General features: G+C 37.7%; 1 protein-coding gene across 1 annotated transcript; it reads right to left on the bottom strand.

Moving 5' to 3' along the window:
* Positions 1-2,293: 2,293 nt before the first annotated feature.
* Positions 2,294-16,396, bottom strand: LOC149010465 (cullin-1-like). Its single transcript, XM_089161270.1, has 20 exons — positions 16,025-16,396; positions 15,418-15,587; positions 15,047-15,146; positions 13,844-14,029; positions 13,653-13,700; positions 13,365-13,568; positions 7,390-7,467; positions 7,196-7,285; positions 6,791-6,871; positions 6,621-6,683; positions 5,325-5,360; positions 5,160-5,246; positions 4,933-5,082; positions 4,783-4,838; positions 4,564-4,684; positions 4,309-4,470; positions 4,061-4,204; positions 3,755-3,973; positions 3,490-3,657; positions 2,294-3,332 (listed from the first exon to the last, which is right to left on the bottom strand). The coding sequence occupies exons 2-20, from the start codon at positions 15,555-15,557 to the stop codon at positions 3,231-3,233; spliced, it is 2,235 nt and encodes a 744-aa protein (XP_089017396.1). The 5' UTR covers positions 15,558-15,587; positions 16,025-16,396; the 3' UTR covers positions 2,294-3,230.
* Between the last annotated feature and the right edge of the window lie 540 nt (positions 16,397-16,936).

Genomic DNA, 16,936 nt, shown 5'->3' on the forward strand with positions numbered 1-16,936 from the left:
TACTTCATATTGAAATATTGCTGAAAGGTTGAAAGGCAGGAAATTAAGTAGATCACAACCAGAACTTCAACTTCCATGATGTAAGATAATAGGAAAGAAACAAAGGTATGAAGCATATTAGCCAGTATTTTCAAGTTCCCACCACAACTCACATCAAAAAATTCCATCTGTAAACATCATTTGAATCAAAAGAATGGATCTAATGATTTTCCTTTCTTCAATTTTATATAATATGCCCCAACCTAAGAAAACCTGCCTACCTTATAAAGATTGCTTCTGTACATACAAAAGAACACAAAAAGAAAAGAAGAATTTCTCTTTCATCATGGGTGAAGGTTCATCCATCCATCCATGGTCATTATTCTTCTTTGTAAAACTCTGGTCTTTGATCTAATCCAAAAAAAAGTTTGATGGGCTGTTTCGCTATTGATATGTATGCAAACAGTCAAGGAGTGGTATATTATATGCTCTATGTTGTATTGGGATGCCTTTCTCATATTTCCTAAGATTAGGGTTTTTCTCTACGTAGTTGTCTTCTCTCTTTGATGAAGTGTATACGCCTGTAAATTCTTCTTCAGAACATTAGACTTGGGCTGACCTTCTTGCAGACGAACCACATGAACAGTTATTCTGCATGTTTGTGAACTCTTCTCTCTTTTCTCTGCAAAATCACCATTATTTCTCTATGTTGGACTTTTGATTTTGCTTTTAATTATTTTATTGACAAGTAACAAACCTTTCAAAATAAGTGTCAAATCTAAGCATACATTGTAGGTCCTTGTAATCAATAACCATAAACTATCGAATAATTACTTCTCTCATGATCATTTCCTGCATATTTTATTTATATTAAACAATTTATTAGTCTATGCATAGTGATATTCAATTATGATCACCCCACTTTTAATTCTCATGGTGGAAGAGTTTTGACTCCTTGAGGTGTTGGTATTGCCTTGATCAAGAGGACAATGTGTTCCATTATTGTTTTTCTTCCAAGGTTGTCCAGTTTAGAGAGTTAAATCATTTTTCAGCTTGAAATTTCAAAACCCCACCATTTTGATTACTAAGAAGAAAATCTTTAAAGCACACGAGATCAGCAGAACAGCAAACAAAACAGATGATATCACCCATCACCCATGTCTAATAAAGGGAAGAAACCCTCTAGGCCCTCATTCGTGATTCATGAAGAGCAAGATTTTTGTGGCAAAGAAACACAAGGGAGAGAGAGGAGAGAGGCTTTGACCCCTTGATGTTCAAAACCCACTAAAGAAAAAACAGATTCTCACGTAATCTTGAACCAAAGAAAGGATCTGCTTGTGCTACTGGAGCCTCACAAACTGAAACCAACCCAACAACTCGATTGTGGAGGAGAGACCACTTTTCTCCAAATCTCTCCTGGCAGGTTTGGTTCTGGGCTGATTCCATTATAAAGTAGGGGACACTCAGATACGCCAAAATATTTGCCTAAAATGATGAAGCCAAAGGAGGAGACAGTACCTAATATTTTTTTTCTGGGTGGGTAATGAAGAGTACTTATCAACCGTTGTTCTTGCTCTGTTAAAGAGCAATTCCATTATTACAATTAAACTGAAACTTGACTTTATAAGTTACAACCCCACATTCATTGAATCCTCTTCTTAGTCACGCACCTGCACGTTTTTTATGCTTTCTGTAAAGCTTTCCTTTCCTTTGTTCACCTAATTCAGCAGGATTGATGCCAAACTATTCTTCAAGGCCAGATTGCCAAGGAACCTGAAAGAGAGTTTGTGAACCTGACTAAACAACCAGATTTGTTAACACCACGGTGGTTGGTGAGAAAAGGACCTCCACATTTATTTTCTTGGTACTAGTCAATTGCATCAAGGTAGGTAAAGGGTGCCACTGTTGTTATATATTTTAACTTCTGAATTCAGGTTCTATACCCAATTTCCATGTTTTGTGGATAGAAGATCTGCTCAAGCTATTTCTTCTGTACAAAGGAGCTACTACACAAGAGAACGCCCCTCTTATCAGAACACTCCAATGGAGAGGGAGCAACCCATGAAGATTGCTTATTTTTCCTTTTTTGGTTGAATCAGGAATGCTTAACCAGATTCTCAAAGGAACGCAACTGGATGGATCATCACATCGATCTCGGTATCAGTTGTTGTGTGCACTAGGTTGGATATCATGGTCAACTATTCGATGGCATTTTTCTTCCCTGTCTGTTTACCCACTGGGCTCTCAGAACAAGCCTGAAATACACGCTCCCTAGCAGGTTTTATGAAGGGTCACAACTCACAACATCAATGGGATCAAATGTTACAACTACACATACACACGAGAAATAAACTCAATGGATTCAAAACAGTACGGATTCAGTATGAATACAATTTTGACTTTCCATCACTTCTTCCCACCAAAGTAAAGCCTCATTTTACAATACGATTCAAATTCAGAGGAATATAAAGGAGAATAGATTACTACAGAAGAATCAAAGCTCATAGGAACAATAAATCCATATGCAACACATTTCATTCATAACAGACTTGAGTCAACCATGTACAACACAATGTACAAGGAGAATTGATTATCAGACAACCATCACCGCTCATAGGAGCAATAAAGCCATAAGCACCACATCACATTCATTTTTAAATCAAGCATGTACAACAAAAAGAAATAATGGTTAAGTATAACAACCAGGCAAAGAACAATGAAGTCTTATCATTCCTGGTAACCGACTAGATGTGAATTTGAGTCATTTGACAACTACATACCACTAAATATTGCAATCAAATCAATGTGACTGGTAAATATAGATTACAATGAGAGCGCCAGGGAGTAGGGGAAAAAGGAAAACCCAAAAAAGCACCACTGAAAGAACAGGAAAAGAAAAGGAAGGAAAGAAGCAGCTTAGTCAGGAAGGATTGGCTAAAGACAGGATATAGCACCTAATCGATTTGTAAACATTGCAGAGCTTAAATTTTCACTTCTTGTCACCTCCCCAACAAGGGCAACGATAAAGTGTGGTGGCTATCCAGACTAGCATTGACTTTTGGATTAAAAAAATGTACAAGAATCCTCAGACCAGGTTGCACGTCAAACCATTAGACGCCGTGCAACACCAACAGCTATCAGAATGAGTTGTGCTCTACATCCTCCTCATCCACCATATCCATACTCTTGTTGTATCACCAACAAATTTCTTACTTGATATGGCCTGTCTACGGTAACTTCAACAAATTGAATCAGGCCAAATACCTGAACAGGTTCGGATTTTCTTTATCTCTCTCCAGATAATCCCGAGTGATTAGGTCTTCAATCCTCTTCTTGATTGCTTTGAAATCAGGCTGCACATTACCCCTTCAACATCAGCCACCTTCTACTAAAGAAAATCAATCTTTTGCATTTTTTTATAGTTGAGTGGGTGCATAATTGTGTTGAAAGGGATTTTTTTGGTGGTTGTTGGGGGGGGGGGGGGGGAGTAGGTGAAGAAGAGGAACATACCTTAAACATGCGCCCTAGTTGCTCAACGCACTCCATCACCAACTGTTGGTGACCCAAAACCTTTCGGCTCTTCATGATGCGCACAATTGAGGCATCAATTGCATACCGCCTATCCTTGTCAACATCCTCAATCACCTTCTTCTTCTCATCTACAGGAGGGAGTGGGATCTGCAGAAATAAAATGTTACACTTTTAGCATCAACTACAAAACATCAACAACAAAGAAAATGCAGTTTCAATAATTCGAGTTCATAACAAACCAGACCTTAATCCTTTTCATTTTATCAGTAAACCTGGAATTGAACTCAAAATAGTCAGTTGGAGAGACATTTTTGGTGTTTGGCTCTTTATTGAGGATTTTGTATTTTGCACAAGATAGGGAATGAAGTAGTCGAACAACATCATCATCAGTTAAGTTCAACTGAGACTTGACTTCTGAATAACTCAGTCTATCTGAAGCATTAAATAGTAGCAAAGCTGATGCCTGTAAATAAGGAAACATATTGTGTGGACATCAGTCACAATTGAGCACCTCATACATGTTAAAGACTAAGTAAAATGAGACATTCACCTGATAAGTAGTCACAATTAGCTCCATAGTTTTTTGATCAAATTTTCCATTGATGTTACAAGTACCCAATGAGTATATCCATGTGAGTTTTCTGTGCTTTGTTTTTGTCTCATAGAAGTCCTTAAACACCGAGACACATTTACCCTGAAACAGCAATGTTCAAAGAATGCATTAAAGAAAATTAATTTCTTCAGCAGTTCGGTAAAAGGTAAGTCATCCAAAAAAGAGAGATCGTAAATGATATATACCATCTCAGCAGGAAGGTTGAGATCAAATGATTTATAACTTGGCCAGAATCCAGTAGTTAAGACAGTTACTGTCAAATCAATCCCTGGACTAGCAGCTGGGTTCCCATTCAGATAGTCCTCAAAGTTTGCCTGATTTTCCCTAGCCAATGTTAAATCTGTGACCTGATAGCAGAAAAGCAAATACCAGTCACCATCTCAATAACAATTCCCAATCAAACTACATTTTAACATGGTCTTGTATTTAAGATCACTGACCATTCCCTCCATCTTAGAAGTGAACTGTCCACCACATTGCTGCTTCAGCTTGGTAAGGATACTCCTCTCGTGATCGTCGTTGGCACTTTTGTCAAAAAGCAGCCTGCGAGCAAGCTTTTTCCTGCCGATGAACAGAAAGGACAGTAAGCACCATGAAATGATATGTTTAAAAACATTAAGAACTTGATTATGAACAGAAGCCATACAAGAAAGCTTCACCTGTAAAATTCTGCAAAGAGATCCTTGTCACTGATGTAAGCAAGCAGCTTTACTACCTGAAGATTATAACGGTATTAGTGAAGTTCACAAAAAGCCAGGAATAGTTGAGCTGATCTGACAACAGTTACCAGTAAAGAGAAGCAAGGCTACCTTCTCAAGAGTTTCCTCAATCGCTTCATCACTCAGTTTCTCACTTCCACCCTTCTTTAGGATATTATCACAGAAAGTCGCCAGTAATTCTGCACTTGAGCTGCCAGCAACACCCTTGTTGCAGAAAACCTCAAAAGCTTCTTTGAGGGCCTAGAATGACAGGCATTTAGTGGGCAATAATAGGGTGAAAAAAAGGTTAAATCAGGATAACATAATTTAGCTAAAACCTTGTGAAATAGAGAGTGGTTCAAGAAGCAGTCATTCACATATGCCAAGTACTTGTCATGCAGATCAATTACTTTTCTCACAAAAACCTGCAAATCAAATTAACAATTAATATCCAGGTTTCAGTATCCATTGAATTGTGAAAGACAAAAGGTTGTGTCATTGACCTGTTCTTGCAAACCAACCACATCTTTCTTCTCTGCCTGCATAATATGCAAAAGTGTTAGCATTGCAGCTTCAAAAATGACATCTTGCATTTATATCTGAATAAAATAAACAATCTCTTGATCTTAAGCCTGTATAATAATTTAATGACACAAGGAACTAACTACATTAAGGAAAATTCATCTCTGGGATGACTTACCTAACACCTTGAATCCCTAAAGGGTCCATACCCACCTGACCCCAACCAGAAAAATAAGGATACAATTACAAAGAAAAGGAATAGATATACTCTTTCTGCAACTAACAGGAACATTATTCACAGTTAAACTTGTATAGCAGTAACACAAGCAGGACAGCAGTTATGCAGGCTTTCACATGAGTATGTCATTTAGTTCCTCATGCCTATCTATACTGTTCTTGTGATTCACTCTTAACAAATTAGTATTACTGAAGGCCTCAAAATTGCATCTTATCAGGGATATTTGGCGGGGTGGTTCTAACCCACCAAAAGGATGAAAGCCTACTCAGGTGGTAAATGAAGATATAAAAGTCAACATGAAGAGCCAGATTCTTCAGCATCTCCAGGATATCTCCAAACCATCATTCTAAGTCTACCAAACTTGAGCTCCCCGAGACAAGTTTATGATCAAATCATAAAATCAGCATTAACTCAAGAATCTCAAGAGTAGAACATCAAAAAGGTCAATCAAATCATCCTCTTAGAGTAAACAACTCCCATCTTATCATCCAGCACATATGCCTTTCAAGTTCCCAACTACCCATTGAACTCCAAAGCCTTTCACCTCTTTTGGTTTCTGTGCTCCCCATATAGTCAGCTGCCTTGTTTACCTCCCCTAAATACGACCGCTTCTGCTCTTGAAAGCTGAGGCATGAAGCTCAGAGTTTTACTTTTCAGCAATTAAATATTCCAAGGACCCATGATTTTTCAACTCAGCAGCTCTGCTTCCAATAGCCAGTCTAATACTCATAACATTTTATTCTTGGGAGCTTCAGACATGATAGACAAAGGTGCTAACCTTTCTATGACTTTCATGTTTCATTGTAATTGGGTTGGGTGTCTTATGTAATATGCAGTGTGAAAAACATCACTGTGTTTTGTAGTTCGCAGTAGAAACTTTAAGTGCATTGAAGATGAATTTTTCATTCACTGCTTTGAAGGCTGTATCATTTCCAGAAGTCATAAACAATTTATACTTAATAGGCTTCTACATAGATTGTAGGAGGTATTATAACCGAATCACTAGTAAAAGGGGGAATAGAGGAGTAAAACAGCAAACCTTCTTGTTACTTGCTGCATCTTCTGCTTGTTTGACCAAGGCTGTACCTTCAGCAGTAACATGCTGCACCAATAGAAGAGTCAGTGATGAAGAGAACTGAGATAGATAACATGTTCAGAAGTCAGCTATTTATATTTTTCATGGATAATGTGAGCAACAAACTACCTCACCTGTTTAAATATATTGGAAACAGGATCTAACCCACGAGGAATTCTACAGAAGAGCCTATACATCCTTGACAAATCCTCCACCTAAAAAGCATGATGATATTAGAGTAAAGATGATCCTGATAAATCAACTAAAATGCACGAATGCAGCCACAATCCCAACCATCTGAAGCATCTGATGTTTCAAGCTGCATTTGTGTACATGCATATGTTTGTTTGTATGTATGTATGGATGTATGTATATAGATATACATAATAGAGAGAGAGAGGGGGGGGGAGTTGTGTATCTTAAAATGGCACAAAAAGCAAGGCTACTTCTAGTTCACCATCTTGATTTATAAATGCATCATCCAGCAAATGAACAAAGATAAAGATTTGCATTGTCATGCAACACAGTTCAATATATACCTTGTCATCTCTAAGCAAAGCATGGCATCCAGAGTGTTCCTTTTCAAGCAATTGGTTTGTATATACGGACAACAACTCATTTTGCACTTTCTACATCAATAAGCCATATTAAGCCAGTTATTACTCCTACTATAACATAAAAGTTAACCAATATCTTCTATTGAATAGCACATTATTCAGGGGCAGGATCAGACATCTAATAGTTTCTGCTCGCTGCTAGAATGCAAGTAATGAGAAACCCGATCCTTCTCCCGTTTCAAGCACTCCTCAGCCTGAAAAATATCGGATAAAATGTAAGAAAATTTTGCATAGACAAGATAAGACATTTATATTCAGCAGAACAAGAGAGGATATGTAAATTGGTTGAGGTTAAGAGAAGAGACAGCAACCTTTCCAGGTTCATCCTCCCACCCCTCTTCCTTTGACGTAGTATATTTGGGAAAGGTATCTGTCAGCGAGATTGCTGATCCAAGGAATATACAAATAGTTCACACGGACCCCATGGCCAGCTGGATGAGAACAATTTGAAGAGTAATTGGAAACTGCTAGATCCTTGCTTTCCAATAAGTCGATTTGGGTTATCTTATCACTTGTCTCTTCAGTTATTTCCTAGTTGCATGTAATAACTAATAGATTTGATATAGATCCTAAGTCGCTTGGCAAGAAGTACAATAAAGGAATTAAGTAAAGGGCCTCAGGCCAACCAGTTGCTGACCTGGACTTAGGAAGGACAAAAGAGGCCAAAATACTGTCAAAATACTGTTGACGTGAACATTGTGATAGCCAACTTTTGTCTTGTTAAGCAAATGTTCTTCGAACTTGCATCTATAGCTTTGAAGGCACCGAACCGAAACTTTATCGGATACCGATAGTAATCCGATCCGATAAAATATCCGATTATTGATTGATATTTGTCACTTTCTTTTTTACTATAAATTTCTAATTCTCAAATCCACTGTCCGGATCCGCCGGCCGCCGTTTCTCTTTTTTAAATTGAAAAATGTTAAATACTTTACTTTTTTCGGAAATTATCCGGGAAGAGTGAGGGTTGTGGGGGGGGGGGGGGTTGGGGGTTCGGAGGGAAGAAGGGGGGGGGCCCCCCCCACGAACGCGGAGGGGGGGGGGGGGGGGGGTTTGTTTTTCCTTTGGTCTCCTTTGAGGGGGGGGGGGCCTAGTAGATTTTATTTAGTTTCTATTCAAATTGTGTCCTAAATTGCTACAAAGTTGTATCTATTTCAGGGCTGAGAATCAGTCTATTTCTAGGAAAATCTATTTTCTCTTTTAAAGTATTAATACTTTCGTTTTCTCAGTAATTTGCTATGCAAGCATCAGACCTCTACATAAATCATGTACTAGTATGATCTCAGCACATGCAATTTCAATGAACTACTGAAGCTTTGCTTTGAGGTATTCTTGTCTCTTGCTTGAGTGATGAAAAGGGCTAGGGCCTTGCTGCTGAGAGCTTAACACCTAGGGTTGAGAAACCTGATCGAGAGAGTTGAACCATCTTCATCCTTTTACTTTCTATATTTTTCTAATCCTACTGTTTTTCACTAGTCTGAACTTAACCTGAACTACATAATATCAGCATCACTGCTGCTACCATGGAGATAACCTGAAGGCTGTTGTGAGCATGGTTCAAGAACTCACTCTTGTCAGCTATCTCGTTGGGCCAAAAAACCGAGATCTTTTAATATCACGTAAGATTTTGGCGATTTGGGGGAATTTTTCCCTCCTAACTCGATGGCCCAACTCGGGGCTAAGACTTGATGTCTAGCCTACTTTAGGCCTTTTAAACACTGTGATGACTTAGACTGATGAAAAAACAACTGTCTATGTTCCCTTTCGACCCTAAGTTTAGCATCCATGCGCTGAAGAAGCACATTTATAGAACCTACTGTACACAATATATACTTAACATTAATGAATGCATTAATGTTCAGAAAATCAAAAAGCTATAATATATTATATGTTACACATGTTCATCATCAATGTTCATCTTACAAAGTTCACATGACATAGTGGGCATAAAATTACAACAAATTCCAAGATAAACCAAGATCTCACCAAGACATCAAAGATACGAGCAAGATCTTGCAAAAATTTAATTGAGATATATCCAAGGTAGCCGAGATATTGTCAAGATATCCAAGATATGAGCGAGGTCTCGGCAAGATTTAGTAAATTCGTTGTCTCACCACTTATCTCGTCTTGCTTGGTTGGAAAAGAGTTCTTGAACCATGGTTGTGAGTCTACAACCACTCAACCACTTGAGTGTTTCCTGCTGCTGAACCTCCAATCAATCAGGTTTTGCTGTTGTTCTGAGAGTTAACTATTTATTGGAACCCTACCCTTTAAGCTAGTCCACCTTCATATCTAAGGTTCCAGCGATAATTTAAAAAAAAACCGAAATTTCACCAAAATCTCAATATCCTGAGAAACCGAGATGAGATACATGGGTGTGAAAGAAAAAGTTAACTAACTCAGTCAGGTTGTTTGAAATCTCAGCCGGGATCCGACCAGTTCTTAAGTGACAAAAAGTCACTTGTCTTGACCACAGACTCAGAGATCTCTGTGGTATAAGCTTCTCATCCTAGGTTTTGACATCTCTACGAAATCTTGGCACAACTCCTTGGTTTTCGAGGAAAAAAAAACATGATCCCTTCTATTGTGAAAGCTTCTTTGATTTAGGGTTTACATCACTTAATTTTTGTTCTTGGCATTATTGTATTAAAAGTACCTAGTATTCTAACTTCCAGCAATGGTTGACTAAGGTCAAGAAAAATATCAGTGATTTCTTTCATAGAAAATAGCTCATCCACAGTTGTAGCCCACAGGTCAAGGCATCAAAACAGCCTTGCAACAAAAATTGTTGGGGGTAAGAGTGCATGGGAAAATTGCCCCCCTCCCCAAAGGCTCTGCTTGTGCAGAAGCCTTTGGCACCTAGCTCACTGTTCACCCTTTTAGAGAACAGCTAACTCAATGAGTGTGGAAGGCTTTCAAATAGTCTGCATACCAAAATCAGGGGCGTAAACCATGATTTAGGGGCCAAAACCACATGTTGTGATCTTGCTTTCTTACCAGTCGAAACCAACCTTGAAACCCAGATTCTAAAAATCATGGTTCCAGCCATCTTCTCCACCTTTAGAATGACCTTAAGGTACAGATTTCTGTCCTTTTGTTTCTAATTCTCTAAAACTGGGGTTTAAAGATATCAGTCATCCTTAGTCTTAGCTTTACATTAAGACTAGTTTCCAATTAGGAATAAGTGTATTTTGATTTGGTTTTGTAGTAGAAAGGTTCGACTAGGTTGCAATTGATTCTATAATTAAAGCACAAAGCTGAACACAGCCCACGATTGGGTTTTGAGAGAAGTTGTATTGGTCATCTTGATCATGGCAGTAAGATAACTATACCTTGTGAGGTGTGAGAGGCCAAAGGGAGAGAATAAAAAGCTCAATCACCATCCACCTTCATTTGGTTTTCCAATCACTTTATTTGTTTTGCATAGTTCAAAATCTTTCAAGATCTATAGAAAACTTGATCTGGTCAAGACATAATAGCATACGAGCTAAAAAAAATGTCAAGGTTCATAAATCTCAACCAATATTTCTAGCATAGTTCAAGCCATCACGAGACCTGTGCAAGAACTTATGACATCTCACATAATATCTTGCTTTCTTGAGAAAGCAAGACAGGATCACATTCAACACCTTGGATTACCCAAACTAGACAGAGATCTCAGATAACTCAGTCATATCTCAACAGTAACTTGGTTCCTCTGGTCATATCTTGATACATCTCAGTGAGACAGTGGTACCATCTCCGTTATCTCAATGAGATCTCAGTATATCTTGGAATTTTATTATACTTTTATGCTTCCCGCTGGCTTTTATTACAACAAAAGAAACTATACCAACTAGCTTTTTTGAAGGAGCGAGTTAGACAGCAACGTTGAGATCTTGAACAATGAATTCAACAATCTCAGCCCAAGTAATTACTAGTCCATAGTATTGAATTACTGGATTTAGGAGTTATCATGGAATACTAGGGTAATAACAAGACAGTCACTTGTTGTAAGTTGGGACTTGGGAGAATTGGGACGTGGAAGACCAGGGTGCCCATGATTTACGTAGTATTGTTCATATATTTTGTAGGAAGGTCTCTATGTGATGCAGATATGCTGCCTTGGACCAACCTCAACCCAAAAGTTTTCCAGAGATGGACTGATCAAGTTGAATGTTTATTTGAGAACTGCAATTGGGTGATCTCTTCCCCCATACCATGAAATCCCCCCCCCCCACCTTTACCTATAGGCCCAACATCAATTTGGTATAAGCACCGAAGTTCCTACATCCATCCATGTCAATTTCTCTCATTCCATTCTTCTTGTCTAAACCCCTATCTTTCACTACGTATCTGTTGTATAACCAACAGCGAACGAAAAAGAAAGAGGTGGGGGGGGGGGGGGGGGGGGGGTGGAGGGGGATAAACACTTTTGCATTGAGTTGAACTGCTCACCCCACTTCTGGTATTCCAACCTTCAAGCCCCAGCCCCATCTATTCAGCCAACAACTAGTGTTCAAACTATTGAAGAAGGGTCGAAAAAAGAAGAAAAGAGAGATAAGAGAAAATAGAGGACGAGAGATAAAGTTCAAGAAAAATAAAGAGAGAAGAGATAGAACAAGAAAAGAAACAGAGCATCAACGATTAGAAACATATCTCTTTATTTCAAACTTCCATCACAGCGGGATTCCTTAGTTTTGAGCTAACTATTGTCTTTCTCTTCTTTTCTTCCCTGGTTCCCAACTCCAATCGAAATCTGCTGCTCTCCGTTTGGAGTAGGACTGTCCAGACAAGGACTTCAGGAACCACAATCCCTCTTTTCTCTATTTTCAGTTTTTTAACTTGCCCCTTCTTTCTTGTTCATTCTAACTTTTTTTCCTCAACATAAGTTTAACCACCCCTCCTTATGTAAAGTCCTCATTGTGCTTCTCCCTTATAGAAGCTCCACTCTATATCTTTTAAAGACCATCCAAGGTTATTCAAGTGTATTCGTGAAATTTCACTTATAATTCCTTCAATTCAATATATCATATTTGCAGTTATTTCACTGTTTATGCAACCAAGTACTTAAACCTCAGTTTTATTAACTGTATTTACCTATTAAAAAATCTGCATTCTGAAATCCTGCCTGGGGTTAGGTTGCTGTGACCCAACCTTACATCATGGTTCAACATCTCAATCTTGAGGCCCATCTCATCACACTCAACAAAAGAGAGTTGGCTTGAGATCTCAGCGAGATGTCGTTGGAAATTTACAAGCTTCCCCCCCCCCCCCAAAAAAAAAAAAAAAAAAAAAAAAAAAACTCGAGGGATATTAGGGGTCATCTAGGGCTAAAACTTGCTGTCCAGACTACTTCAGCCATTCTGAAAACTTTGCTAACCTCAGATTTATGAAAAAGAAAAGTAGCGTAAATGTGAGTTCCGCTTCTGAACCTGAGTGGGAAACCACTACGCTAAAGTGAAATCTTAACATGGCCTATTCTGAACATCATATACTCATATGTTAGTTCTCAAAATTCAAAACCCAAACAAATCTAACACATTAAACATGTTTACAGCTCAAATTACAATGTTTAAATGATAAACCAATAATCAGAGTTGCAACTCGAGAGTTGAGACTTGAGACTTGAGACCTGATAGAGATACTGAGAGCTAACATGATGTAACACAATAGGGGGAGTCCCCCGATTGTGGTTTCCTTACTAGTTTGGGTCTTTGGTTATTAGTGTCCTACTTTAAGTGAGTTTCCTATTAAACTTTAGGCATAATTAGGTAAGAGTTAAGAGTTATATTTGAGGTATATTTCCTTTTGTAAGTCTATTTCAGTTTGTTATAAATATATATGTGCTGCTGGTACGGCAGAACATACAGATTCTATCGCCCAGCCCTGTCCTCCAATTATTCACTCTTCTACTACCTGAATTTCTCTTTCTTCTTCTCTCTACCTAGTAATTGTTACAGATCTTGGGATTGTTTACAAGACCCTATGTACTATAACCACACCATTCTGTCTCGCTAAATGGAAAAAGACAGATACCTAGCGAGATCACGGTGAGATTGCGAGAGTTCTCTGATCATGCCTTACATAAAAGGGTAGTGGTTACCTTCAGCATGTAATCGGGACATGAATCTTCCAGAATCCAATTTGAAGCCTTACGAGAATAATAAGCGCCCGTATCTTCAAGCATGGCCGCTTCAAAGTCATTCTCATAATAATCCATTAGTCCCATTCCAATTTCAACAAAAATATCCAAAACATTCTTCAATAATGCTCGGTCAATCTGCTCCCCTTCTCGTTCTTGATCAATCTGACACAAAAACAATTTATAACTGAAGCTGAGAAGAAGTAAGAAAACAAACACATACATGTTTAAATTGTAAAATCAACATACCAAGGAAATTACAGCATCTCTGACTTTCCCATTTATCTCCTTGTAAACCTAAAATTGAAGATACCAGGAAATAGAACATTCAATCAGAATACAGTTCAACACCACCACAGAGGGCAAACAAGAAGCAGGCTCTGCTCAAATCTAATCATGTGGGAAAAGCATAAGCTTATTCTTTTCATTTATTTTCTTACCAGATCACGGAAGCAAGCAAGTCCAACTTCATTAAGTGGAGGAAGTGACCTCCGAGCAATGAAGTACCGATCAAGATAATGGAAGAAGCGTGAAAGCCACCTGACCATAACCTTATGATTTGACCATCTTTTCACAAGCTCTCTCAACATAAATTCATCATGCTTCTCCCTTAAAGATGGCAATACCTAGAAGGAAAAAAAATTTATATTAGAAGGCCAATGAACAAGAGTGTAATTAGATAATCCATATCCTAATATCCAATATATATAACCACTTGTCAACTTCTTCCTTTTTACCTTTTCATTTTTGGTGATTGGGTTCTTTCATTCAATTTTTGGGGGGAAGATTCCAAGTTTCAGCTTCCAACATAAGATACTGCTTTAATCTTTCAAATGACAGCAAGGTAGAAAACATGAACTTCATTCCACACACAAACAAATAATGGTTTTGCCACTACCACTAAATTCTACACAGGCTAAAAAACGTAATGATGTTAATGGAAAATCACAAGATTATGTGGGAGAGTTGTTTCCTTCTGGTTTGGTTTGACATTAGGTAGAAGATGACCAGTTTCCCTCCCCTCTCTTGGCAGAAAGACAGAACAAAGATATCCCCAAGGGAATAACATATGGGTGAAGTTGTTTTATCCTGGTTTTGTTCTTCCATAAGTGGATGTGGTTTGACAACAAGTAGAAGCAGACAAAACTCCCTCCAAATCTTCAGTTGGTAGAAACATATAAACAAGCACTAAATAAGCTCCAAATCTTCACATGATAGTACCAGGAAACAGACAAGGAAACAATAACACATAAACTATATATGGCAAGAAGTAAGCAAATGATTGCTATTGTAAATAACTAAAGATAATTTAAAAATGACAATGGCAAATTAGTAACGAGTAAAAATTCATACAGCCACTTTAGAAGGACAAAGCTTTGACCAAGAAGAGCACATGGCTAATGAACACATTTAAAAGTTAACACAAGCTGATGAAGGAATTAATATGTGTACATTTCTTGGGGTCACTAGGTACAAACCACATTTAAACATGTTAACTCAGTATTTCAAAGTGCTACAATAACAAAGCTACAATGTACCGGATCAACAAAAAAAAAGTACAATTATCATGTACACCATGGCAGTTGGTAGATGACTGCTATTAGAAATCATGTGCTCAGATAGACTATGCACAATTTCCTCACCGTTGAAGTAATGTAATCTTGAAATGACTCTCTGTACTTGTCATATAGCTGTTGTGAATAATCGTGAGGGGGCTTCTGAGTGCACATGTTGTAGATGGTTCTGTTCTCAATTAAAGAAAACAATAATCAATAGATATAGATATATCAATGAAAACTTAGCAAGGGGGAGGGGGTGTTGCAAAGTTAAAGGTCACTCCATTGTGACCAAGTGGTCATGGATTTGAGTCTGGAAATAGACTCTCCACAAAAGCAAAGACAAGGCTGGATACATTATGAATTTACCTAGAGACAGCAGTACCAAGAGCCTTGTGTACTGGCTACAGGCTTTAGCAAATAAGGAATAAAGGAAACAAAAGGAATTGAATAGATACGTGTAGAGCATCATGTAATCCTCAGAGCTGAACTGTGGCTCAGGAAGTCCTTCCAGAATGTTCTTGAGCTTTGTAATACCCTTCTGCATGAACTCCCATCCTTGCTCTAAGTCAATTGTTTTGCGTTCAGGCATCGTCATTTTGCCAGGCTTTGGTCTTACAACTATATTCTGCAACATATTGAAGTCATGCATAACAACATCATAAATTGACAGCCCAATGATCGTTACAACAATTATCCTCCAGTTATCAAACATTATGCCCCGCGCAAAGCTAATGATAGGCGGACAAACCCTAGAATTTTATCCAGTAACAAATAAAAAAGGCCCCCAAAAAAAAAGCAAAAAACAACACCGTGAGCTGATCATAACGCGCATCCTAATCCAGCTTTACGTCGATACGAGAGCATAATCGCCGATCAAGTGAGATGCGATCAAAATTAAAAAAATAACAAAACCGATGAATAAACTCAAACTGATCAATGGATGATGAGATCGAGCAGGTAAAATTTACAAAACACACCGAAAAAAAGAAATCTATTGAAACATTCAACATAAACTAAGAGAGAAAATAAATGAGCATTGAAAAGGTAAAATGAGAGCAATACCTGGTTTCAGAACAAACACAGAGCCGAACCCAAACCCTAGAAAGTGAAGAAAAAACGATAGCGAAGAAGGCGGTGGAGAAGAAAGTAACAGAGATGGAGGAGAAAGTATCAAGATGGAAAGAAAATTCCGACGAAGCGGAAGGGAAAGAAGCCTTTGGTGAATTGGGTCTCTCTCCCTGTCCTTTCCCTTCCCTTCCCTTCCCTTCTGTGATTCTCCCAATTTTAGATTTCTCCTTCTTCGATCAATGAATTCATATGTACTTCATGAGTCACGATTCACGACGTTCCACAATCAAACTCAGGTTTTCTTCTGATTAATCATTCAATTAAATGAAATGATTTTAAGAGCAAATTATATACTGAAAATTTCCTTATTACAAAGGTCATTTCTATGCATAACACCGTTACATACTTGGATCTTCAGTTGTAAATAACAAAAAGACATATTTACCCTTGTTAATTTTTTTATAAAACAAAATTTCCAATCCAATTCAGTGAATTTTTTTGACATATTTACCCTTTTTAATTTTTTTATAAGACAAAATTTTCAATCCAATCCACTGACAAGTTTTTGTTTTTGGGCAAATTTTCCATCCATTGATTACCCATTAATATTAATGTCATCCTTAGACTTACCAATTTAATCCTATTTTTTAATACTATAAGTATTCGTTAATTTTTATGTATTTAGTTATTTTCAATATTACTTCCACATAAGTTTACAAATATTATCTATGAATCATAACTTGCAAACTTCATGTGGATTTATTATTGGGAGAAGAAGAAGTCGTGGATAGTAGAAGACGAAGAAATAAATTGAGCATAGAGTTTTGTGTTCGAAATTATTTTTGTTTTGTTAAATATTCATTTTACTTGCATGAGCACTTGACTATGATTTCTTAATGATTGGGG

This window comes from Hakea prostrata, chromosome 7 (genome assembly GCF_041222555.1).
Source record: "Hakea prostrata isolate BN-2017 chromosome 7, UWA_Hpros_2, whole genome shotgun sequence".
NCBI classification, from domain to species: domain Eukaryota; kingdom Viridiplantae; phylum Streptophyta; class Magnoliopsida; order Proteales; family Proteaceae; genus Hakea; species Hakea prostrata.